At 53.3% G+C, this 25,540-nt stretch overlaps 7 protein-coding genes and 1 non-coding gene across 8 annotated transcripts; 6 read left to right on the forward strand and 2 right to left on the reverse strand.

Moving 5' to 3' along the window:
- Positions 1–3,063: 3,063 nt before the first annotated feature.
- Positions 3,064–7,499, forward strand: SMAC4_06228 (uncharacterized protein). The gene is made up of 2 exons (XM_003345527.2): positions 3,064–4,083; positions 4,148–7,499. The coding sequence occupies exons 1-2, from the start codon at positions 3,910–3,912 to the stop codon at positions 6,362–6,364; spliced, it is 2,391 nt and encodes a 796-aa protein (XP_003345575.1). The 5' UTR covers positions 3,064–3,909; the 3' UTR covers positions 6,365–7,499.
- Positions 7,500–7,583: 84 nt separating this feature from the next.
- Positions 7,584–7,665, forward strand: SMAC4_13836. Its single transcript has one exon. It is a non-coding gene; the product is annotated as a tRNA-Ser (tRNA).
- A 960-nt stretch (positions 7,666–8,625) lies between these two features.
- Positions 8,626–12,958, forward strand: SMAC4_06227 (uncharacterized protein). Its single transcript, XM_003345526.2, has 5 exons — positions 8,626–10,364; positions 10,584–11,186; positions 11,248–11,499; positions 11,622–12,168; positions 12,302–12,958. Exons 1-5 carry the CDS (start codon positions 10,162–10,164, stop codon positions 12,632–12,634), a joined length of 1,938 nt encoding a protein of 645 aa, XP_003345574.1. The 5' UTR covers positions 8,626–10,161; the 3' UTR covers positions 12,635–12,958.
- Positions 12,959–12,972: 14 nt separating this feature from the next.
- On the reverse strand, positions 12,973–14,445 carry SMAC4_06226 (uncharacterized protein). Its single transcript, XM_066090416.1, has 2 exons — positions 14,090–14,445; positions 12,973–14,015 (listed from the first exon to the last, which is right to left on the reverse strand). The coding sequence occupies exons 1-2, from the start codon at positions 14,233–14,235 to the stop codon at positions 12,977–12,979; spliced, it is 1,185 nt and encodes a 394-aa protein (XP_065947203.1). The 5' UTR covers positions 14,236–14,445; the 3' UTR covers positions 12,973–12,976.
- A 259-nt stretch (positions 14,446–14,704) lies between these two features.
- On the forward strand, positions 14,705–16,010 carry SMAC4_06225 (uncharacterized protein). Its single transcript, XM_003345524.3, has 2 exons — positions 14,705–15,370; positions 15,455–16,010. The coding sequence occupies exons 1-2, from the start codon at positions 14,713–14,715 to the stop codon at positions 15,778–15,780; spliced, it is 984 nt and encodes a 327-aa protein (XP_003345572.2). The 5' UTR covers positions 14,705–14,712; the 3' UTR covers positions 15,781–16,010.
- A 19-nt stretch (positions 16,011–16,029) lies between these two features.
- SMAC4_06224 (uncharacterized protein) lies at positions 16,030–18,015 on the reverse strand. Its single transcript, XM_066090415.1, has 2 exons — positions 17,548–18,015; positions 16,030–17,482 (listed from the first exon to the last, which is right to left on the reverse strand). The coding sequence occupies exons 1-2, from the start codon at positions 17,863–17,865 to the stop codon at positions 16,127–16,129; spliced, it is 1,674 nt and encodes a 557-aa protein (XP_065947204.1). The 5' UTR covers positions 17,866–18,015; the 3' UTR covers positions 16,030–16,126.
- A 188-nt stretch (positions 18,016–18,203) lies between these two features.
- SMAC4_06223 (uncharacterized protein) lies at positions 18,204–21,462 on the forward strand. The gene is made up of 2 exons (XM_003345522.2): positions 18,204–18,519; positions 18,701–21,462. Exons 1-2 carry the CDS (start codon positions 18,411–18,413, stop codon positions 21,052–21,054), a joined length of 2,463 nt encoding a protein of 820 aa, XP_003345570.1. The 5' UTR covers positions 18,204–18,410; the 3' UTR covers positions 21,055–21,462.
- A 3,028-nt stretch (positions 21,463–24,490) lies between these two features.
- SMAC4_06222 (uncharacterized protein) lies at positions 24,491–25,498 on the forward strand (the record flags this gene model as incomplete). Its single annotated transcript, XM_003345521.2, has 1 exon — positions 24,491–25,498. The coding sequence occupies exon 1, from the start codon at positions 24,566–24,568 to the stop codon at positions 25,496–25,498; it is 933 nt and encodes a 310-aa protein (XP_003345569.1). The 5' UTR covers positions 24,491–24,565.
- Between the last annotated feature and the right edge of the window lie 42 nt (positions 25,499–25,540).

Below are 25,540 nucleotides of genomic sequence, written 5' to 3' on the forward strand. Positions count from 1 at the left end.
ATGCCTCTTTTCTGTAACAAGGCAAGGACGGTCTCCAATTACATGGCATGGGTTCGGAGCAAGGACAACTTTCAGTTTGGCCTTGACGACAACGGAAACGCACGATGTCCTTTTCCAGGGAGCAGGCAGGGAGTTCCTGGGTCCAGTTCACCGCAAAAATATTGAAACGGAAACCAGGCGGCCGTTGGAAATCCCGGAGCGAAGGAGGCTTGCTTGTTCATGCGATGCCGCATGCGCGCCCTTCCCGAAAGATGGGGAAAAGACTTCCTGCAACAGCACCCCTCCATGGGACAGGTGTAGGTATATCTCCCCGCGATGTGACGGGACGCGGTTCTGCATTTTGACTTCATTACCGCTAGAGTTTCGGATCACGGACAGCGCGACCTGACACAGACTGGGCTTCAGAACGGTCTCTATATTATATCCCGTTGTTTATATCAAGAAGCTGGGCCACCCAGCAATGGGGAGATTGCCGTTTCTCTGTAGAGGTTCCAGCGAGTGTTGGAGCATCCAGCATCTGCCCGGCGTGCATGTGATCAACCAAGCGCTATCAAATCTGTTCTCCTCTCCACAAGATGGGCCCCTTCAAAGCCACGAGGTCAAAAGACCACAAGCATAAAAAAAGTGCATGTCGTTTTTGATCAGAAAGAGCTGCCCTGCGACAATCCGTCAGATCGCATGGGGGCGGTGGGGGTTTGTCATGCCTGACGGCCCAGTTTTGGTGGACAAAATGGACGAATGAATCCGCGAATGTGGTCTTGTGGTCTGCGATTCCTGGGGAGCTCGGCAGTCCCAGCCACTGAAGAGTTCTGGCGATATCTTTGAAAGATTCAATTCAAAGAACGTCACATTTGAGTCCTCCAATACCGTCGCAGCGGCCTCTTTCGGATTCGTCGATTCGTTCAACTGCAGAGGTTTTGTTTCTCATTGGGAGCCAGCACATGCAGGTGAAGCGCAAGTGAGCATGTCATATACGATGAAGTAGATAGTGAACTAGGGGTGTCTACGGGCATTTCTCTAACAAAGGGGAGGTTCTGACATCCACTTTTTTTTTTTATACCTCTGCGCACAGCTCCACTCGACACTGACAGAGACTTTGATACTGACTGCATGATGTAAGTGTACGTGGAATCCTGCCTGTAGAAATAATCGGATTCTCAAAGCGGGTGAGGCGGAGGGCGATGCAATGACCTTTTCTCGTGTCGTCGCCAGAGTCAAGACGGAGCTGGACAACCGTGATTAAAAGGTTGTTGAGAATAGCCGCGAAAATGATTGAAGCCTGAGCAGTCAATGTATCTTGGTATGTAGTAAGTCGCCAGTCACCGGAGGTATTGCCGACGGAAACTCACCTCGCTCTCTTTCCTGCTATCGAAGAGAAGCCTAAATGTTTCGTTATTCGTCATTCCTCCTCCCACTTCTTTGTGGTTGTCCGGGCAGTGAGCTCATTCACATTGTCTTGTAATATTCGTCTATTTTACAATGTCATCACATCCGCCACCGAGTCGGAAAAGCGACGCATCATGACCTTGATGTGCACATCGTGTACAGCCTTGTTTCTTTTTTTTCCTCCTCTGCTTCCTTTTTAGCACTACTTCTTGACTCCCACCCTGCTATTTTGCAGATTCCACTCTTGCTAGGTCCTCCGTGATGGTGGTGTGTTGGGCCCCAGGCTAGGTATGGACTCTCAAATTGCCGTCAAGAAGAGCACCGCTCCTCCGAAGCACTAGCGAGATTGGGGGTCCCCTATCGTCTTCTCGAAGCCCACCCTGGCCCCATCGCTTGCAGGAAGGCTCCATCCACTTTTGGGACCATTTTCACCTCCAATCTCAATTGCACTCAATCTCAACCACCGAACGTCGTCCGCTCCAGGCAATCTCTTGAATGCAAAATTATCGCCGTCCTAGCGCGCATTGCACATGAGCATTTACCAAGGTGGCATTTTGCCTGGTCCACCTATCGTCTTCCGCTCCCTGTCGGTTTCTATACGTAGTATACGCTACCACTGGATTACCACGGCATTGTCTCCCCAACGGCCCAACCAGTTCGTACCCCTCCAGGAGGCCCTCGTCGCACCCCTCGCAACTCCCCTGCCGACCGTGTAACGTTTTGCTTTCGTACCAAGACGGTTCTGCGACGAGAATATCGGAGACGCGATTCACTTCTGGGGCACTTTCACCGAGGGACAAGCCAGTGGGCAGTCCAGGACGTCGAGCACCTCACTCAACAGCACACTGTCAAGGGTACCTGGTGCCGCGGAAGGGCCGTCGCCGCCACCGTCAATCAATCACCGTACCGAAACACCATATTCCTACGGGCATTGGGCATTGAGGACAAGCAGAACTTGAGACAGACGCAGCCAGGCAACGCACCAGCAGACAAGAGAGGCCGAACTTTGGAGCACACCTACACTACATCATAGGCTGCCTGTGCTTCGAGCTAGACATCTCGCCGTGCCTTGCCCGGACTGAAGACGGCAGATCGAACCAAGCAGTGAGTGCAGGTGAAAAAGGTACCGGCCTGCTCGCTGCCAGGGCACTGCTGCCACACAGACCCTGGCCTGCCCACCTCCATTTCGATATTACGCAGCACGGTCGCAGGTTACAGGAAGCTTATCAAAGTGTACTTCGTGTCAGGCATGCTTAGCCGTACCAATACCGGTATCTTTGTTAGCTATCCGGACACAGTTTGACATCATCGACGTCTGCACTGTCTGGTGACCGTTATTACAGTTACAGTTTTTTGCTAGAGGTACCATACAGAGGATACCTCTTATCACTTCTACATACAACTCGCTGTGTTCCGGCACCTGTCAGAGCTTACAGCTTCACCTGTACAGGACCGTCTCATCTCTTCGAATCTCGCCCGCTCCCTCTCCGCTCCAGTCCCGGCTGGACTTCAGTTTGGAACTGGAAACCCTCCCCCCAGCTTCGCTTCAAACTCTCTTCCATCGTCGCAACAACCTCACAAAAACAGGGGCTTTTACCCAGAACCACGCAACCTCGAGCTGATCGATAACAAACCATTGCGTCGGAACACGCTAGAGTGGGCGTACGTATTGCAAATACGGTTTGCGGAGCTCCTTTCCTGGGATCCGATCGTTTAAACGAAGGCTCTATCCCCTCGACCCGCGACGACCCGCACACCCCGAACAGGATCCTGGGCCCTCGCCTCGTGCAATTCCATTCCCACCAGCACCGGCCAGCACCAGCCCACGGCAGCACAGTCCCAGGGCAGCATAGGCTGGCTTGGTGCCAAACTGGGTCCCCATCATCGCCGGGCCCCTACCTCCTCGACTCTCCCAGGCGCATTCCCGTCTCGTAGGGTGGCCTGCTTTTCCACCAGTTTCCCCATTCATTTTTCTTCTTCATCATACATAGCATCATTTTCACGTCGCTCGTTTCTCGAGGAAAAATACTCGTCCGTTCATTTACACTTTTTCTTTTACTCAATTTGGTTCACCATAACCGATCCGCTCCTTCACGCTTCCATACCACTATCCTAAACCCCGGCGAGAAAATCACAAGTCAGCACTGCCGACTTGCATCCATCTACCAGCAGAAGCAGTCCCCTAGCAGCAGCAACATACGCATTAGCATCAATCGCTCGACGCGACACTGCGACATACACATTCGACCGACCTAAACGCCGGTACAGCGCAGATATAAAGCCTTGAGGACACGAAAGCGATTTCGATCTTGCGCCCGCAGAACTATTTGCGTCTCTTGAATGCCCCGGTAATTGTGCGCAGCTCTTAAAGGAGAGCGTCCCGTTTCTCGGCACCAACTCAGTTCTGCAGTCCGTCGCTGCTACGGAAATCAGAATTATACAACAGCAAGTCGTTACAGATATCGATACACTGGCGAGTCTTTCCGATCAAGCCCGCTTGCGATCCTTGTGTGACTCGGCACCATGACCGTCGTACACACTCTGACCCCTCAGGGGTCTTCCCATGGAATCGGTGCAGGACAGGCTCTTGAGGATAGGTTTGAGGTGCTCAAAGAGATTGGCGATGGAAGTTTTGGAAGTGTGGTGTTGGCTAGAGTCCGGAGTGCAGGTGCCACCGTTGCCCGCCGCGGTACTGTCGTAAGTTACCCTGATATCTCCTGCCATGACCTGAGGTTCAGTCTAACACTTGCGTGTTCAACAGATTGCCATCAAGACAATGAAGAAAACATTCGAGTCGGTAGGACCGTGCACGGAGCTCAGGGAAGTAGTCTTCCTGCGGACGCTTCCTGCTCATCCCCATTTGGTGCCAGCGCTCGACATTTTCCTGGATCCCTTCACCAAGAAGCTTCATATTGCCATGGAGTATATGGAAGGCAACCTCTATCAACTGATGAAGGCGAGGGACCACAAGTGTTTGGACAACTCAAGCGTGAAGAGCATCTTGTTCCAGATCATGAAGGGTCTTGAGCACATTCACGCGCATCACTTTTTCCACAGAGATATCAAGCCCGAAAACATTCTAGTATCGACATCCTCGCATATGGACGTCACGAACTCGTTCCGCCGTTACTCCGCGCTGATGAACCCTCCGTCGACGCCGCCCACGTATACGGTAAAAATTGCCGACTTCGGCCTGGCCCGCGAGACGCATTCGAAACTCCCGTACACCACATACGTCTCAACCCGATGGTATCGCGCCCCCGAAGTCCTCCTCAGGGCTGGTGAGTACTCGGCGCCGGTTGATATCTGGGCCATCGGAGCCATGGCCGTCGAAATTGCTACGCTGAAGCCGTTGTTCCCGGGCGGAAATGAAGTCGATCAAGTGTGGAGAGTTTGTGAAATTATGGGAAGCCCGGGTAACTGGTACAACAAGGCCGGAGCCCGTGTCGGCGGCGGAGAATGGAGAGAAGGTACCCGGCTTGCTGGAAAGCTCGGATTTTCGTTCCCCAAGATGGCGCCGCATTCCATGGATACCATTCTCCAAACCCCCCAGTGGCCGGCCTCGCTCGCCCAATTTGTGACATGGTGTTTAATGTGGGATCCCAAGAACCGACCGACATCGACCCAGGCCCTCGCCCACGATTACTTCACCGACGCCGTCGACCCCTTGAGGCCCAAGTCCTCCGCTTCCCGGATCCTCGGCCGCAAGCAATCGGATATCAGCCGCGGCAAGGACTCGGCCACGTCCACGCCTACGTCTTCGAAACCATCGTGGTTCAGGAAATCTCTGATCGGCCGTTCTGAGAGCAGCACCGAGGTCGCTACTGTGTCGACGACGCAAGAAAATGCAAAGGTGAACATTGCTCCCCGTCCATCACCCGTGCAGGTTACACCGGAAGTTCCCTCCCCGAAACCCAGGCCAGCTGTTAGCAAGAGGACAACGTGGAATAACGGTCCATCGAATGTCGCTCCCATGCCAATTCTTCCCACCATCCGCCCAATCACACCCTTGTCTGACGCAGTGACCGCACAGGCAAGCAGCAGAACACCTTCATACAACGATGCTTACGTAAATGGAACGCAAAGGAGTGCCGCCGACGAAAACAAGGTCTCGAAGAAGATTGGCCGTCAGCTATCCGTCGCATCTGCCACAAATCACTATGCCGAGATCCATCGCCAGCAGGCCGAACGAGCGCTAAATGGACAAACTGGTCTTGCCTCGCCCACGAGCGGGACGAAGGAGAGCTTCTTTTCGCACCTCAGGAAGCGAGCGAGAAGGTTCTCCGGAAGGCACCAGACACCAATGTCTCCCGCTTATGACGACATCGAAGCCCAACCTCACGGCGTAAGCTGCGGACCTTGGGGAAGTAACAGATCTTCCATGGTCATCGACAGCCCGGCACCGGCCCCCGTCCCCAAAGACACGCTCGAATCTCTCGAAAAGTCGCTGAGAGATCCCCAACCCGTCGCCGAAGTTCCGCCCATGCCACCAGCGCACCGAGCCCCCCCACACAGCACTCTCAAGAGACACCATTCGCTGCCGCATCATCAACCAAGGTCGGTAGATAACCTGATGATGGGTGCTCGTGGATCCGGACCCGTTTCAAGCAGGACGCGGAGGCAACAAGCTGCTCAGGGTGTAAACCAGTATGATGCGCCCGATGAGGAGGACGAGCTGCTTGACGAGGCCCTCACATCAACACGGAAGGCCATCAAGCGTCTTGAAAAGGACACGAAACACCTCAGGCAATCGGCCAGCAACCTAGGGCTCGTTAACCCTTACCCAACCCCATCACCGTCAGCCAGCGGCCAAAACATATTCTTTGCCGATCACGGGAAAGAAGCTCTGACCCCCCAATCCCTGGAACATGACAAAAGGTCGTCAGAATACAAATGGCCCACGCCTCCCTACAATGATGAGGGTGACTGGGCAGCGTCGGCATCAGCCAGTATCTGGGCGGCAGGGAGCCGTATCTAGATACAGTTTCTTCTATCGACATGTTTTGTATTGATGGTGGGTGGGGGCGGTCTTTTGCGGATCTAGGGAAAAGAAAATGAGTGGGTTTCCTCTTTGGGTGGTGTTTGCGTGGAATGGTGTTTTGGGTGTTCTTTTCGGCAAGGCATCATTACCACGTTCTTATCGGGTATCTGGGGCTGTATTTTGGGTTTTCTCTCCGCTCCCTCTCAGGAAGAGACGGGCTACTGCTTTGATATTTGCAGTTGCTGGTCTCGGGTTTTTGCTCCCTTTTTGTTTTTTTGTTTTTCAACTTCATCTTCATACCCCCCACACGTTTATTTTTATTTTATTTTTGGCTGCTTCTGCATGCATCTTACATATCTCTCGCACGCACATGCAACTACATATATGGGGATCTTGTAGCAGAAGCTGGTTCTTTCTATACACACAAAAACCGATCTGGTGGTTGTTGAATGGTATCTATCTGTTTTCTAATCTTTGTGTCGAATACCCCTCCTGGAGGAAAAAAGTCAGTCTGGCGTGTGTGTGTGTCGTCATCGCCGGCCTTACAAATCTCAAAACCTTATATTGGGCCTTTTAATACCAACCTTTTATGCGCGTCTATACTTTTGGTTCTTTTTGTGCGTGCACCCATCTGTTTTCTGTCTTTTCTGCCTTGTGTCTTTGGAAATACCCCACGCTTCAATAACCGTTTACAAAGATCGAGAGCTTGCCGTGTTTGTGCGTTTTGGGACAGGCGGGACTGTAATCGGTCGTCTGCGTGATGGAAGCGAAGAAAGAAGGAATCCTCAGGCGGCCGGTCCCTCTCAGTAAACACAACTGGCAGAAGAAAATGGGAATCTCCTAGGATCGGTCGGAGTGATAATGGGAGGAAGATGGATCCATGCGTACATGAGAGGACGCACAGAAGGGCTCGTGTGCTATGATGCGCGGGCCCAGGATTCCAGTCGTTAGGAAGAGAAAGAAGGAGAGAAGGAGAAGAAGAAGAATGTTTTCTATGTCAATTTATTATTATCCATTACCTTGTCTACATATAAATATGGGTATCCCAACCTTACAACTGAGGTTTCACAACGTTTATAGGTACATACTCTCTGTCCTCGCTTGTGCTGCGTTTTGTGTGTGGAAGTGTACAAGTGTGGAAGTGGACACTGCATATACACAGTGCCTCTATAAGCTTTAGTGGAATGCCGATCACTTATCAAACAATAACCCATTCGGCGTGGTGGCAGAGTGGTCTAATGCGCAAGACTAGAAATCTTGTTCCTTCGGGAGCGTCTGTTCGAATCAGGCCCACGTCGCACGATTGACCCTTGAAATTTTCTTTTTTGTACTTTTTTTTTCTTCATTCAATCTTTGTCTAGTTCTCGCAAAAAACATTCTTTTTTGTTATTCAGTTTACCCCGGCAAGATTATTATCGACTTTTTTTTGGCGTTCTGTGCCGCATCGCATTGCACCCATATGGCATTCGTATCGTATTTGCATTGCCATTGTATCTATGCGCGCCGTCCCGCACTCTTTTCATTATCCCCCGTGCCGCTCCGTACCGTCCCCGTATTGGCATCCCTTCCCGTACCGTACCGTTGCTGGTTCGGGGGCTTGCCGATAACCGAGACGGGAGTGACGAGCTTTTCCATTCTTTGTTGTAATATGAGACAGTCAGGACAGATCAAAGACAGAGAGAGCCTACCTTCCAAGATACCTAACGGAGACCTCTCGGGAGTTCCGAGACATCGATGCAGGTGCGGTTCGAAGCAAGCTATACCAAAACTGCCTGCTTGATGCATTTTGTGAGTTTCACCGGATGGGGATTTGATGTATCTGATGATGTTGTCTTGTGTTACCATGGACGGGGTGGAACGGAAGACTGAAGGCAAGTGCGTAGCTACCTATGTACAAAAGTAAAGAGAGGAGGCAGGTGCTTCGTTCTTTCCCTGCATCAGGTCAAACTGGAATACTTGCATCTTCAACACGGATTTTCTAATATTCCATAACTCGGAAATCTCTCCCGCAATTCATATCGCACAAGACGTTTGGTATTTTTCGTCCTCTTGACAAAATGGACGCGTATCCAGCTGACGCAGTCCAATTCCCGGCAACGCCTCGAACGTCTCAGTCCAGGTCTTCGCAGTACCGTGGCGTTTGATGGTTACCCAAAATCGAAGCGGCTCATTAGCCATGAGTGTCTAATAGCGCAAGGTGAAGCAAGGTGAGGATTTCTTTCATCACCTCCCGATTCCAGTCAAGCAAGCCGCTTGTAGGTTGGCTTCAACCCCTGTTATGATCCCCACTGTGAGGGTGCATCTCCCGCCCATGTCGTTACGGGGGCCTCACGGGCCTCACATCCACCGTCACAAGCCACTGTCAGCACTGCAGAGCAGCCCGAGACGGTAACAGCAGTCATCATGACGGCTCCCTACATTCGGACGAATTGTTTCCTATGACGACCACCACCTCGTGGGATTTGGCGACACTACCTCTATATGATATGTCCGTACATTGCAGCCACAAGAAATCAGCCACGAGAAATCAGCAGCAGTCAGACATCATCAGCCCTCGATCGGAAGTTTACCGCCATACCTTATACCATTCTTGGGTAGCGAAGGAAGACACAAACAATAGCCGGCAAGCAGCAGCTTTTACGGGCCAAGGAATTCGTCCTAAGTCTAGATACCGCAACCATTTCACACAAGGCAATACGGTGGTGCTCTAGGCTCCCATCAATCATTCGACCATTGACCCACGTTTACACTTTGAGCACTGCACCGCACTTCTGATCGACGACTGGACGGAATTGCTCAATTGAGAGAGACTTGAAGCGCTGTACGACGTCATCCTGCTGCGTGGCTCCTCCTCATCCTCCTCCTCTTCCTGTGGTCCTGTTGAGGTGTGCACCCGCCCGTCGTTTTTTCAGGAACAGATCCCCTCTCCGCGGACGAGTCCTGACGGTGACGGCAAAGGCAACGGTGAAGAAGTAAGGGAGAGCTTGAGGCACGGAAAGGTGCGCGGGAATCAAATCACGTTTTCCGATTTGGGGACCTCAGTCTTCTCGAAAAGCACATCCCCGTCGGCCCTGTGAAAGAGGCTCAGCCCCGCCAAGCATCCCCGTTACGGCTGCTTCAGTTGGTTCGGCTACGGCCTACAAACCTGCCGCCGAGAGCAGTGCCTCGAGAACCTTGCAGCAGTGCGATACGTCTGGGGAAAGGTGTGGAATCACATCAGGGAACTACCGAGTCGAACGTTGGAATTGAGTACAGGGCTTCCTGCCTGTCTCCGCCTCTGTTTCCTTTTATCATCTTTGACTTTGTTCTTCCGCTCAAATCTTGTTAAACCTACCTTATCTTTACGTTCCACTAACCTGGTTGGATCTGTCCCCCCTCTGGCTTGCGCTTCGAGAGTTAAACGGCGGTTACCGTTGCAGTTGTGTCACCATACCCGTATAATACGCCCTCTGTTGGAACGTTGAAGGGTTGTGTGCGTTCGGAGAGATATCCGGAGCATCTTTCGCGCCTCGCGATTCAAGTTCCAACAAGTCGATCTAGCCCCACGCTTCTTGTACGCTGCAGTGGACCAATTCTTTTCCTCCGTTGCTCGGATTTGTCTGCTACTGCTACTGGCTCAGACTCTCTCTTTGCCGTGCGCTGTGTTTGAAAGACCCTGTGGGTGTGCAGGTTGATAGCGGAAGCTCAGAAACCAACGTCGCACGCCGAAACAAAGGGGGTTGAACAAGGTACGATTATATAATACGAACCTCGTGAGAGAGAAAGGGATAGGAGCAGAGGCAGACGCCGTCACCATGAGCTTCACACTGCCCATACTACCGCCAACTTCTCCAACAAGTCAGAGAAACAGAGATAGTAGGAATTATTTTACAAACAGCTATAGCCCCCCAGCTTCAACCGAAGCCATCAATGGCCCGGTGAGGCAGCGGACGAAAGAGCCGGCCCCAATCAGTGATCGGCTGATTGTTGGCGTTGACTTTGGCACTACTTTCTCTGGGTACGTCTAACTGGTTTTCCTTTCGTCTCTCTTACTCATCGCCTAACTGGACTCTGCCAACGGGCAGCTGCCGAAACTGTTACGCAGCAACATATGTGTGTGACTTGGGGGCTGCCCCATCAATGTCGGCTGGGAATAAAGCTTTTGTTGCTTCTCACTGCTTACTGTTCCACCTTGCTCCCCCAGAGACCAAACCGAAACTAACATCTAGCCCAATAGTGTTGCTGCCGTATATACAGGAACGCCCGATGATGTAGAGATTATCAAGACCTGGCCGGGCGGCAATGGCATCACATCCGACAAGGTCCCTACCGAGCTCTCGTATGCAGAGGTCCCGGCCAATGCGCCGCCAGGCGCCGCGCCGGTTGTGAAATGGGGCTTTCAGTTCCGACCGGAAGAGTCGCGGATACGATGCGTCAAGCTCTTCCTCGACCGGTCCCAGAAGCTGCCCTTCTACGTCAACCCCAAGGAGACGGCCACGCAGCTGAAGAACAACAAGAAGACCGTCGTCGACGCCGTGAGCGACTACCTGACGCAGATCTACAGGCACACCATGGACACGCTGACGCGGCGTTACGGCGAGTCGTTCATGGCGTCGACAAAGGTTGACTTTGTCCTGACGTGCCCGGCTGTGTGGTCGGATGCGGCCAAGAACGCGACCCTCCAAGCGGCCGAGAGGGCCGGGATGGGCGCCCAATCGCAGATTCAGATGATCAGTGAGCCGGAAGCCGCGGCCGTGTATACGTTGAAGGCTATCCAGCCTAATCATCTGAAGATTGGAGACAACTTTATTGTTTGTGATGGTGGTGGTGGTACTGTCGAGTGCGTTACTCTAGACCTTTGAGATTCTGTAGAGAGCGAATACTGACCAGACTCTATCTAGTTTGATCGCATACAAGATCGTTTCACTAGGGCCGATTCGGGTCGAGGAGTCTGCTGTTGGAACAGGTGGGCTTTGCGGAAGTGCTTTCCTCAACTACCGGTTTGAGGAGCACGTCAAGAACCGGTTGGGGGCTAGCCGGTTCGAGGAGGTCAAGACCAAGAAGGGCAAGTCATGGCAGATGGCGCTCAAGCACTTTGAGGAGTTTGTTAAACGAAACTTCAACGAGGAAGAGTATCAGGAGATTAACGTTCCGTAAGTTTTCTCTCTAGTCATCCTCCTGGAGTGAGACATTGTTGATACTGTGACTGACTGACTGACTGACTGACTGACTGACTGACTGACTGACTGACTGCCTGACTGGCCACGCCATCTAGATTCCCCGGTCTCCCCGATGACGAAGAAATCGGTCTCGACTGCGGATTCATGATAATGACGGCGGCCCAAGTCAAAGGCATCTTCGACCCCGTCGTCAAGGAGGTCTGCGACCTTGTCCAGGGGCAAGTCGACAACCTGCGCGGCAAAGGCCAGACCGTCTCGGGCATCATTCTAGTTGGCGGCTTCGGCCAGAGCGACTACCTCTACCGCAAGCTCAAGAGCCACTTCACCAGCACCATGGCGCCGCCACCCTACACCGAAGTTCCGACGCAACAGGGCCCGCATCTGACCGGGTCCCTCATCGGGAGCAACAACAACTCGATCGAGGTGATGCAGCCCGTGTATGCGTGGACGGCCGTCGTGCGCGGCGCGGTCCTGCGCGGGCTGGAGGGAAACATGGTCATCTCGCGCAAGGCGCGGATGCATTACGGGACTTCGTACGCGACGGTGTATGATGAGGAGAAGCACAGCGTTACCGAACGTTACTGGAGTCCCTTGTGGGAGAGGTGGATGGTTAGTGATCGGATGCAGTGGCATATTGCCAAGGTGCGTTTTTCGTTATACTTTTCTCCCCTTCCCCCTTTTCTCCTCTCCCCCTTCCCCCTCTTCTCTCCCTCCCTTTCTCTCCTCAGCCTTCCCAAACAACAATAATACTCACACATCGCATCGCAAAAAACAGGGCGATACCATATCCCCCCAAAACCCCATAGCCTTCCACTACACGCGCAACTTCCGCCCTGGCCAATCGCTCGTGGTCACGGACGACCTGATCGCGTGCGAGTCCGACGAGCCGCCCAAGTCGTACACGCGCGACCTGATCAAGGTGTGCACGCTGACGACGGACCTGGGCGCGGTGCCCAGGAGTCTGTTTACGCGATTGACGACGACCAAAGGGGTCGAGTTTGACAACCTCGACTTTACGCTCGAGATGATTGTCGATAGTGCTGGGCTGGGGTTTGAGCTCAAGGTTGATGGGGTTAGGTATGGGAGGGTTGATGCTGAGTTTGATTAGGAGGGTTGTTGTTGTTGTTAGGGTTGTGGTTGGCTGGCCATGGTGAAGGGATGGTGAGTCTCTATCTGGTCGGTTTTGGATACGCAACTTAAAGGAGCTCAGTCAGAGAAGAGAAAGTGGTCACTTGTAGAAAAGAGGTAAGTTTAATATTTCTTGTTCGACGTACCACGGGGGACAATGGACCGCTTGGGTGGTCGAAATATGCATGTAGTATATATATGTATGTATCTCATGATACTTAAGTGCTGCGGGTGATTAAAAGAATCAATGTCTATCCTGGGGTTCCCATTTCAACACCAATTCTTCCCAACTATGATGAGTGCATCGCTACTCATTCTCTCATCACTTTTGCTGCTGCTGCTGCTGCTCCTCCGCCTTCTTTATCAGCAACTCCCTCGCATTCCTCTCCCTCTGCCCTGCCGCCCACTTCTTCTTCATTGCAAAACTATTCAGCGCAATCGCCTCTTTCTCCCTTTTCTTTTCCTTCTCATCTTCCCTCTCCTTCTCTCCCTCTTTCTGCCCGTCCTCCTCCTCCTTGCCCAAAACCAACCTCTCCAACTCCCGCATAATACTCTCCACCGCCCACTCCAACGTCTCCCCAAAATCCCTATCCATCTTCGTCTCCTCTCCTTCTTTTTTCGAATTCACCAACACCCCCAACCGTTCCCTCACATCCCCCCTCAATCTAGCTTTTTCAACATCCCCATCTTCAAACATCCACTCGTGCGCCCGCACATACTCAGGCCACACAATCTTATCCACGTAACCGGGTGGGTCTTTCCAGAACCCTTCGAGGGTCACGTACCCGTCTCTTGCTTCGCGGCGCTGTAGGGCTTTGGCTTTAGAGACTAACAGGAAGAGCTTGATGTCCATTTGAGAGAGCAGGGTGGCAGGAAGGAGAGGAGGCGGGGAGTAGAGGAGGAAGCCGTCTAGGATGCATATTTTGAGGGGCTTCTGAGGGGACTTGAGGATCTGGTGGCCCGGAGAGGAAGGTTGCAGCCAGTCGGCTACGCGGCATTTGATGGTGTTGATGAAGTCCGTGGTGATGGGGCAGGGGCCGATGGAGTTGATATCTTCTTTTGAGTCGAAGGTGGCCTGTTGTTGTTTTGGAGAGGGGGGTGAGGTTACGGTTAGTGGCTTTGACTTTGACTTTGACTTTCTCGTAACAGGCCCTTGGTTTGGCGCAGTAGTTTTGGTTGATGATGGTGAAGAATAACAACAACTACAGCCGTGGTTGTGTCGACAAGAGGGAAAGGGTCTGGCAAGACTACTAACAGGTAACTCGCCCGTGGCGCGGATGTGCTCTAACGCAGACGTCATGTCGGGAATGTTTAAGGCTTCTGGGCAGTCCCAGTTTGTGAGGCCATCTTTCATAGGAATTCTGTACAATCCGAAGAAGAGACGCAATGGCGGTTAGAATCTGGGGTAATTTAAACAAGATGATGTCAGACTCACTCGGCCTCGGGCTTGTAAAAGTCATCTTCGTGTAGGATGAAGGTATTGGGGAAGATGTCGCGGAGAAGTCGAGCCAGTGTCGTCTTGCCGCTGGAGGAACAGCCGCTGATTCCGATGACGACGGCTTTTTGGTTTGGGTCCAACATGGTACGGTGATAGAGTTCGAGTTGGAGGAGGTAGGGTAGTTGAGCTCTGGTTTGACCCCGCGATGTTATGTCATGGAGAGAGGATGTCTCTGGGCAATGAGTTTCTTGGTTTTGGATCTGGAAAAGAAAAAGAGTAACTAGGTAGGAAAATAGTCTGAAGATAAAAAGTCAAAGTTGGGAATCCTAAGGTGAGGTGCTTATGATCCAAAGACTCATCACCTGTCTGACTAAATGGAACCAACGTTGTAGCTGTTGGTGGTTTCCTTGAAGGAACCAAAACGGTACGTACCCCCTCGTATAAGCCAGGGGTTAGGGGCCTGCCTGCCTGCCTGCCTGCCGGAACCAACCGAAGCGATAAGGCTTGTTGACACTGCCAACTTCGCGTATCGTTCTAGGCGCCTTCTAGCACACTGGCCCCTGTCGGATTTTCCACTGTCGGGCACTTTCCGCTCGCTTCTTTTCTGTGGCAGACAACCCATGCACGTCATCCCCCTTCTTCTTCTTCTTCTTCCAATTCGAACAACAGCACTCCGAGTCCGTCTAGATTTTCAAAGAAAAGGAGCTTCCGTCCATGTCGCAGGCCGATTCGCTTCCTCGACCGTGACCACTACTACTTCTGCCACCACAAACCCTCGACCGCGACCACGAGTAGTACAGCAACCTCCGCCGTCGTCTTCCTCCTCCTCAATACTACTTCAACATCATCGCCGACTCTTCACCACCGAGACCCTAATCACCACCCTCACAACCGCCAGAATGTCCGACGTTCCGAACGCCATGCCCTCGATGGTCATTATGTCGACCTCCATCGTCTCCCTGATAACGGGCTTCGTGCTCGGCGTCTACGCCATCCGCGGCTACCTGATTTCTCCCGAGCTCAAGGAAGAGCGGCGCCGGCACTTTGAGGATCCCGTCGAGAGCGAGGAGTCCGAGGTGGACGAGGACGATTACATACTAGACCACGCGCCCAACTGGGCCAACGGGCTGGAGGCTGATCAGCGCCAGGGGTTGCGCGCTCGCAACACTGCTGGCGAGAAAAAGAAGAAGACCAAGAAGACGGAGACGCCCGCATTGGATCCTACCGAGGAATGCAAGCTTGTGTTGGTGGTGAGGACGGATTTGGGTATGACTAAGGGTATGTATCTTTCTGTCTTTTCTCCCCCCCAACACTCCTACATATTCCCTACCTCTAGTTACTAACGTTGTTGTCTGAAAACAGGTAAAATCGCAGCCCAATGCTCCCACGCCACCCTCGCCTGCTACAAACGCCTCTTCTCGGCCGCCCAGCTCGAGCCCCAGTCGCTGTCGGCCCGCCTGCTCCGTCAGTGGGAGCGCAACGGCCAGGCCAAGATCGCCGTGCAGACCAAGTCCGAGGACGAGATGCTGGAGCTGATGGGCAAGGCGCGCAGCTTGGGCGTTACTGCCGAGGTTATTCAGGATGCTGGCCGTACACAGATTGCCTCTGGGTCTAGGACTGTGTTGGGTGTTGGCCCCGCGCCCAAGAGCTTGGTTGATCAGATTACTGGTCATTTGAAGTTGTTGTAAGGGGAGGGGTAAACTGATAAAGGGTGTGTAGGTGCTGTGCTGTTGGTAGTACAAGAAATCTTGTCGGAAAAGCAAAAAAGTGGTTGATTTAAAACGGGCGTACGGAAGACGGTATAGAGCATCATCTAGGGGGCTTAGAGCGGATGAGTTCGGGGCCACGACGACTTGGATACATATGTTTTCATGGCATCATCACATACACCGGTTGCAAATGGTTACAGAAAATCATCAGCACAGCATCCGGTCGACTGACCGTCTTTTGGTTTCATTAAGTGACTGATTCTGGGTATCATCTCATGTGCTCTGTTCTTCCACCACCTCTCCCACCACCAATTTTCGTTTTCTTCTACTCTTTCCTCGCAAACCTGGCCAACGTAGGTCCCAACTCGGCCACCTTCTCCTTGTGCATCTCCCCCTTCTTTTCCTGCATCTGCTTGTACATCTCCTCGGCCTTGAGCCTCTTCTCGTCGATGATGTTCTTCTTCTTCTGCTTGCGCAGGTACTTCTTGAGCGCGCTGTTCTTGCCTCTGGCGCGGTTGCGCATCTCCTCCTCCAGATCCGGCGGGCCGGCGTCCAGGTCCTTGTCGGCCTCCCGCTGCTTCGCCGTCCGCAGATCGAGGTTGCCGATAAAGTTGGGGTCGAGCGCAATCATCTCGGACGCGAGCTTGTTGAGCAGCTGCTTGACTTCGCCCTCCTGTCTCTGCTTCTTGGTCTCGTACGGGTTGACCTCCAGGGCGTCGAAGTTGGCCTCACCAGCACCGGGGATAATGAGGGACGAGAATCCTTCGCTGTGGCCGACTCCGAGAACATCGTCAAAGGGGCACCACCGCACCCGCTCGACGCGCTTGCCCTCGCCGCCCCATGTCATGTAAGGGGACTGGACCTTTTCTTGTACGGGCTTGTCCTTGGAGAAGAGACCCTTCCAGACCGTTGTCCTGGTGCCCCAGCCGACAGCGGTAAGGCCGGTATCTGAGATGGCGACGGACGAGGCGGGCGTCCGGGTAAAGTAGTTGTTAACCTCCTTGAACATGCGAATATCCCAGACGGCCATCTTGCAGTCCTGTCCTGTCGTCACCATGTAGCGGCCTTCGCGGTCGACAGCCATGGATCGTACGGGGCCACGATGGGCAAGGAGCTTGACCAGAGGTTCTGACGAGTTGGGCGACCATAGCGTTACTGTGCCGTTCTGGTGACCAACGTGGAGGATGGCGTTCCAAGGGTTTTGTGTCATGGAAACGGGTGTGCCGAGCTTCGTTGCGATTTCGGTGACGATCTGACCGGTCGAGGTGTCCTGGTACTTGAGCTGGCCGTTTGTGCCCAGGGTGGCCAACAGGAAGTGATAGGGAAGGAATTCGAGGTGGGAGACTTCGACGTGTTTCCTTAGGCAGTGGAGCTCAACACCCTGAGAGTCGTAGATGTAGGTGTACTTCTTCTGGGCGACGGCGAAGTATTGGTTGTTGTGTAGCCACTTGACGTCCCTGACCGTCTCTCCCAGCTGCAACTCGCAGCCCAGCTTGCCGTCTCTCCAGTCCATCGTAGCGACATGGCCCTTCCGTCCTGCCAGGATCAGATCCCGGCCGTTCCTCGAAAAATCGCAGATGTAGGGTCCTAATTGGTCGAGCTTCAAGTCGAGCTTCTTGTGGGCGACTTCGATGTTGACTTCGCTGACGATGTCCTCCTGGCGGACCTTGTATGTGCGTTCCTGTCATGGCCAGCGCTGTTAGTATCGCATAAGAGATCATTAACTCCCATATCATGACTACATACAAGCTCATGCTCGGCCTCGAGGAAACCACCGGCATTCTCGAGAAGGATCTCGGCCTCCTTGGCCTTTAGCGTGGCCGTCTGGTACTTTTCTTCGAGGTTGGTAAGGTTGCGCTTGAGCTTCTTGTCCTTGACGCTCTTGACATCAATCTTGCGACCCCGGCCGTATGACTTCTCTGCTGCCTTGACTTTGCGGATCTTGTTGGCCTCGGCCTTTGATCGGAACTCGCTTCGGACGTTGTTGATGGCGACGGCGCCGCTGGGCTGCTCTGCCCTCGAGAGCGAGACTTCGTAGGTCTGGTTGTTGTCTGTGGTCTCCATGATGCCAATGGGTCGAGGCGACTCAATTGGGATGGATAATATGTGTTGATGGACTAGGACAGTTTGGATCGGCGACAGGATGTTGGTAAGAATGGAGATATGGATTTGGTATGGCGGTTTCGACTTTCGATTGCAGTGAATGTTTCCTTCCTCCAAAAGGCTCCAAAGGCTCGACAACTTTTCTGGGCCAGACCCACTAAAAAGTTGGATGGGGCAGCTGTTCCGCTACGATCATTGGCTCCACTGTCTACAGGGGACTGCTTTTTGCTGGGGCGATAAAGATTCTGATAAGATAGCGAGAGACGGCAGCCCATGTCGATTCGCACAACTCAAAAAAATGCAACGAGTGCCCCGCCATTGAACATTCATATCACCGATTCGATTACTCGATTATCCAGATTAGACCAGAGAGGTTCTCGCCAGTCTCTCTTCAGTCCCAACCCCCAGACTCGGCTCGACTCGACTCTTCAGCGCTTTCTCACGTCACCATCCTGGCGTCAAACTCGCTTCCCTTTCGATTCAAAGCAGGCGGAGAATCCAGCAAAATGCCATCCGCCGTGGGCGGCCATTCGCATAGGCCGACGACCAAGACGAACAACAAGTCCTTCAAGTCGCGCCATGCTACCAAGGGCTCTCTCAGAAATGCTGCCAAAGGTACGGATCGCATAGCCCAGCAGTGGCTGACACCGAAGTTACTGTCTTGCACTATACTCTACTTGCCCTAGCAACTTGGCGCATCGAGCCCGATCAGATACACACAAACATACAGCCGACACATTGGAGATTCAACAGACGTTCAAACAGCTTACTAACACTTCTTCTTGACGCTCTATAGGCAAGGTAGCTGAGGAAAGAGGTGTGCGCAAGACTCCCCATCAACAGGTCATGTCCAAGTTCGACCGTCGCAACCGCAACAAGCAGCTCCAGCTGCAGAAACACAACCAACATCTCCAGGAGACTTCCATCTTTGCTGGCAAGGATGGCGCCCCCAGAAACGTTGCTGTTATCCCCCTGTGCAGCGACGGCAACGCTGTCGAAGCCATCAAGAGCCTGAACACCAGCATCGATATCGAGACCGAGGTGCCCGAGGGCGCATTCCGCGTTCCCGTCGACAGATTCAAGCAGAAGCTCCAATACTTCCCCCTTAAGCGCGACCTTACCGCCTGCCTTGACGCCGCCAGAGTCGCCGACTATGTCGTTCTTGTTTTGTCTGCCGAGGAAGAGGTTGACGAGCTCGGCGAGCTGATCCTGCGCAGCGTCGAAAGCCAGGGTCTCTCTACCCTCTTCACCGTCGTTCAGGGCCTCAACAAGATCGAGCCTCAAAAGCAGAGACTCTCCGTTCTTTCGTCTCTCAAGTCTTACATCACCCACTTCCACCCCGAGCAGGATAAGGTCTTCAGCCTCGACAACAGACAAGAATGCTCCAACCTCATGCGCTCGCTGTGCAGCACTACACCCAAGGGCATTCGCTGGAGAGACGAGAGAAGCTGGATGCTTGTGGAGGAAGTCAAGTTCGGCGAGTCTACCGTGCTTACTGGTGTCGTCAGAGGCAAGGGCTTGAAGGCCGACCGCCTGGTGCAGGTTGGCGATTGGGGCACATTCCAGGTTGAGAAGATCACAGCAGCTCCTTTGGCCAGGAGGAAACGGGGAGAGGAGGGCATGAGCATGGAGGAGGCCGGTGAGCAGATTCTCGACCAACCTACCGAGGACTGCGATGATCTTGTCGACCTTGCGCCCGAGGAGGTTCACATGGAGGACGACGATGAAATGAACGACGGCATGACCACAATGACGACCGCCACTTCGAAAAAGGGTGTTTTGCTGGACGACCATCACTATTTCTCAGAGGACGAGCCCGAGGCTTATACTGCGCCAAAGAAGCTGCCCAAGGGTACATCGAAGTACCAGGCTGCGTGGTACCTGGACGATGACGTGTCTGATTCTGGTTCAGATATGGAGGAGGATGACGAGATGGAGGAGGACGACGAGGAGGAGGCTGCCAGGCCAGAGGATGGCGAGGAGGGTCTTGCTGGTTACGCACCAACAGAAGCAGGAGGAACCGAGTACCCGCAAACCGAGGGCGGCTTCATCCAGCCTGATGCTGATGAGGATGCCATGCAACTGGAGGCTTTCCGCTCCCAAAAGCGGGATGAGGCTCGGGAGGACCTCGAATTCCCTGATGAGATCGAGCTTCACCCCCACGTTCTTGCCCGTGAACGTCTCGCCAAGTACAGAGGTCTCAAGAGCTTGAGGTCAAGCCCTTGGCAGGAGGATGAGGACCGCGCATACCAACCAGAGGATTGGGAGCGCTTGTTGAAGATCCAGGACTACCAAGCCTCCAAGATCAGGGCATCTAGGGAAGCCCTTGTCGGAGGTGTTGCTCCTGGCACTCGCGTTCACGTCTACCTCAAGGACGTGCCCGCGACCGTTCAGCAATCCTACAACCCCAGCCAGCCCATTACTCTGTTCTCCCTTCTCAGGCACGAGTACAAGAAGACGGCTGTCAACTTCCTCATCAACCTGAGCGCGGACGCTGCCGCGCCCATCAAAGCCAAGGAGGAGTTGATCATGCAGTGCGGTCCCCGCCGCTTCGTCATCAACCCGCTCTTCTCCCAGGCCGGCACCACCCCCAACGACGTGCACAAGTACTGCCGGTACCTGCACCCCGGCCAGTCGGCCGTCGCCACCTTCATGGGTCCCATCACATGGGGTGCCGTGCCCACGCTCTTCTTCAAGAGACAGGTACCCGGCTCGATGCTCAACGAGGATGGTGAGCCCGTCTCCAACCTGCCGCTCAGCCTCGTCGCTACCGGCACTGCCCTGCCCCCATCGACATCGCGCGTCGTCGCCAAGCGCGCCATCCTTACCGGCCACCCGTATCACATCCACAAGAAGATCGTCACCATCCGCTACATGTTCTTCAACCGCGAAGACGTCGAGTGGTTCAAGGCCCTGCCTCTGTGGACCAGACGCGGCAGGAGCGGTTTCATCAAGGAGGCCCTCGGTACCCACGGTTACTTCAAGGCTACCTTTGACGGCCGCATCAATCCCCAGGACTCTGTCGGTGTCAGCTTGTACAAGAGGGTGTGGCCCCGGAGTGCTAAGCAGCTGGATGCGCCTCTGCTCGATGCCGCGGCACTTCAGCAGCAGGCGCAGCAGGTTGACGAGGATGCGATGGATGCGGAGTAGATCTAGGGTTTGTTGTCTGTTTGGCTATTTAATAGACTAGACGTGCGTCTCATGTTCAAGAGAAGGGTAAAACAGGGCTTTTTAATGAACGGCGTTTTGTGTGGGAACATAAAAGATGAATGATATCTCGAATTGGTTTTTATCTTTGGTCGGGTTATATATACACTGCTTATATGGAATTGCATTCGTTCTTTTCTCACAACTTTTTGGTTACTGGTGTACGTTGATTGTGTGCATATGGCTGTCAATATGTCTGGTCTTGGGTGAGACAAGGTATCATGACTTGGTTTCACACATAGGTTAAGATGCCATCGCGTTGTTTTCTATCCGTCTCCCTTGGACACAATAACCTCTTCAGCTCGACCCACTGTACTTCAAGCTTCAGTGGACCGTAGTTTCCCTTCATCCATTCCTTAACTGTCCGCCAGATACCTACCTACCTGCCATATCCCATCATCCGAGCCGATCAAATTAAGCACAATCATCTCCTCACGTTCCCCCCTTTCCCCTCTCGCTCAGCCACGATATGGTTCTACTATAATGTTACATAGTTCGTCGGAGAAAATGCTCACGTAGTTTGCAAAGAGGAGATGCCAACGGCGATAGTTTTCGGGATGATCACCCGAGAATTCAGTTGTACACTACCTTATGTGTGACAGTAGATAGACAAGGCCGAAAGGAAAGGGGTGCATGAACCATAGGTACATACCATAGTACAACCATGAATGGGAACATCGCGCAAATGGGTTAAGGATGTTAGTAGTGACGAAAAGGGAAGGAGGCTTAGGACATGTTGTGAAGAGCTCCCAACGCCAGCATGGATACCTACTACACCCCAGATTCCAGTTCCATACATGCAGTATAACCAACAGGCCACCACTACCAAAGATGCCTCTACTAGTCTTGTTGAGAGATTATACATATTCATTCAACAACTTTCATCTTATGCCTCTGCTTGCCTCTTTTGCTGCGCCTATATTTCATTTCCGAGTTCAATCCAGCCAGCTCATCAAGCTCATCAAGCCTCACGAAGGCGAATTTGCGTTGTGGCGTACGGATCTTTCACTGACAGGCTTGAGTTTGAGGTCTCCAACGGAGTTCAACGGGATGGATCGCAACTCAGGTTTTGCTGTTAGTGCTACACTACACTACTTGCTGGGTCTAGGGCTGCCTGCTAACACTACCGCTCGTAGGAGGAGGGTAGCTCGAGGGTAGCTGTTCAAGGTTGTTAGAAGAGGGGAAAAAAGGGGGCTGTGCAAGCGGAGTTTTTCTTTGATGGTGCTTCCGTTGGTTATTCCACTCATACAGACAACCTACCATCTACCTAGATACTTTTGAGTTCCCGCTCATCGATCGGACGACAAATGTGGACTTACACTACCAACCTGTTGCTGTTGCCGTTGCTCAAATGACTGCATTTTGTCTTGGATCATGATAGTCCCCGGGTTCAGGTTCCCTTGTCTTGTCTTGTCTTGGTTGGGTTGTAGTCGTTGGAGTCACTGTTACCTCTAGAGTCTTCTGACTACGCCCAACAGTGAAGGCTGAGCAATAGGGGGCAACCATAGCGGTGGGTTCAGCAATAGGCTCCCCGGGACGGATGAGGGTTTTGCAGGCTTTGGCAGAGGAGACTGAGGGAGTGGCTTTGTAAGTAGCCTTCAAATCTTGCTCATAATGTCCATGGAACTTGCTGGTAATAGAGATTTCACGTGTGCTGAATGATAGGAATTCGATTGCGAATTTCATTGCGAAGCCAAGTCTGAGCCTCAGGAGCCTCAACATTGGCAGATTGGCATATCGATTGCCGGGACATGATGACAGGCGAAACCTCGTCAGCACCGCAATCCATTGCTGAGCATGGCGCGGCGGTCGGGCGGGCGTGGGGAGATGAGGTTGAGAGTGAGATTGGGATGATATGAGGATGTTAGTGTGTACGAGAGTTTGCTACTGTGAATGATGGGTAGCTTTGAGTATCCCCTAACACCTGTTAAATGGGAGCCCTCAGTAGTGCCTCGTACTCGTCAGCCATTTCCTTCACAGGCACTGCTCTGCAAACGAGAGAAATGCAGTGCACCGTACCGCTAGCAAGGCTCAGCTAGGTATCCCAACAAATCCCATGGCAAATGCGCAGCAAACATGTTAGTGCAAAGGCTCATACATTTCTCTTTAGCTGCGACGAACACTGATACCTCTACGCAGCACGTCGGACGATCCGAACACAACGACCTTGCAACCTGCAAGTAGTGCAGTGACCGTGTGATCTTCTCTCAGACTCTTCACAAACAGCGCGAAGATCGGATTCGGTGCCAGGTTCAGAGCGGTGCCGTGAGGCTGTGCAAAAATCTCAAAAAGAGAGAAAGAGCCACCGGCAACCACTGCTTTCCAAGCAGCTTCCAGGGGAATCGCCCAGGAATCGCCGAGGGTTGTACACTACAGGTAGGGCGGCGTCTTAGTCTGGGCGTCACAGACCTAAAGTTCCACTTTCCATCCAAAGGCGTCTCGCTGTTGAGACTTTTGGTTGTGATAGATGATGGCCAATCAAAACGTCATAAGGGTCATCTCTTTTTTCCTACAGCACTTGGTTACCATGTACAGTTCCATTCGGCTTTTGGCGGTGTTTAATGTTCTACCATACGCTGTGTCTCACGTTTTGCCTCCCCGGGTTTGCAGTTTCTCTTCCCGTCTTTACCTTTCTCCGGCAACCGGGTACACTACAAGAGAGTGTTATAGGTAGATTGATATCAAAACTCGAGTGAGGGTCAGGCCGGGCGGTGCACCCTTACGCAGCGGGCAGGTGGCGAGGGGGTCACGGACGGATGTCCAGGCCTGTTCTGTTGAAGAAAAGACGGATCAAAGAGAAGACGAACTCGTCCTTGACATCGATAAGGTATCCAGGGGCTTGGCGTACCTCAGATGCTGGATGACCAAGACGAACAATTGGCAACTCTTTGGCGAACACATGTCACTTGGGAGGGAAGAGACATGCTCAGCCATCCAACCAGCATCCATCGACATCCATTCAACTCCATCTTCCAGGGCGGCTTTGCTGGCCTTGCCGGGGCAGGGCAGGTATGGGCCAGGTACCTACCCCGTCCGAACACCCTGTACCTACCTACCTTCCCCTTGTACACGGCGATTCCCCAGCCCAGCGGGTGATCAATTCCACCACCACATGCACGCGCCTCTTCTGTTTCACCGCATTCAAACGACCCTGCGTGCCCGGCCAGGACTCCGCTGTTATCGCCAACGACCACTTTCTTCTTTAAACTGCTCCCATCCCGCCCGACAACAACAACCTTCCCTTTTCAATATAAACACATCTCGAATACCCCTCTCCAACTCTTTCCTGCCTTTTCTCTCCAACAACTCAAAATCCATTATTAAAAAACCATCACCAGGACAAATTCGAGATCATCTCTGTGCGCCTAACTCGACCACTGACTTGTCCCAAGTCCCCGCCGCTATTACATCAACGACTTCTAAACACCACACAATCACAATCACAACCATCACCATGGAGTGCCAACAACAACAAGTGACGAACGAGCAGCCGCTCCAGCAGTCCCCCGATCTCCGATCTGCTTCCCTCTCACGCTCCTCCACCGGCCGCTCCTCGAGGAAAGGCTCGTCGCTCAGCCTCGATCTCTCCAGCCTCCCTCCTCTCAGCCAGCCCACGCCGCCTTCCAACACACTAATCTTCACAAACATCAACTCGCTCGACGTCTTCTCCGCCGACAACCTCCAGACCATCCGCGACCTCATCAGCCAGACGGCACCCATCTTCGCCTGGTCGCCACTCAAGTCCTTCCGCCGCATCATCGTCACCTTCTTTGACGAGCAAGCTGCCATCGCCGTGCGCTCCGTCTGGGACGGCGAGGCCATCCTCGGCGAGCGCTGCCGCGTCTACTTTGGCCAGCCCACCCCCATCGACGTATCCGACGCCGACAAGCACCTGGCCCTGCCCGACGCCGGCAAGCTCTTCTTCATCAGCCCTCCTCCCAGCCCTCCCCACGACTGGGAGCAGCGTATGGAGGATGCGCCCAACACCATGGTGCACGCCGAGGATTTGGCTGAGGCGCTTGCCAAGCTGAGGCACCACAACAACCCCAACGGCATTGACGCCGATGTCAAGGTCCCTGTCTCTCCGGCTTCCGATGGCGGCAGCAGTGGCAGGCCCGGCGACTTCAAGGAGAACGCGAGGAAGAACAGGAGTCGCAGCTCGACCCTCATCTTCCAGCCTGACAAGAACCATGTCCGCCAGCCTAGCAATGGCAATGCCGGCGGCCTGGTAGTCGACTTGCCTTGCGTCACGGTTGACGATATGACAGATGGGCCGGAGGATGCCGATGGCGATATCGACATGAGCCCCGTGTCGGACTCGCCCAGGACGAAGCCCATCCTTGCGCATACCGCGAGGCCGCCTGTCGAGTTGATGCACAGTGCTTGAGCGAGCCGCTCTATTCTTTTCCGACCTTCTCTTTTTCACAAC

This window comes from Sordaria macrospora, chromosome 5, assembly GCF_033870435.1.
Source record: "Sordaria macrospora chromosome 5, complete sequence".
Lineage (NCBI taxonomy): Eukaryota > Fungi > Ascomycota > Sordariomycetes > Sordariales > Sordariaceae > Sordaria > Sordaria macrospora.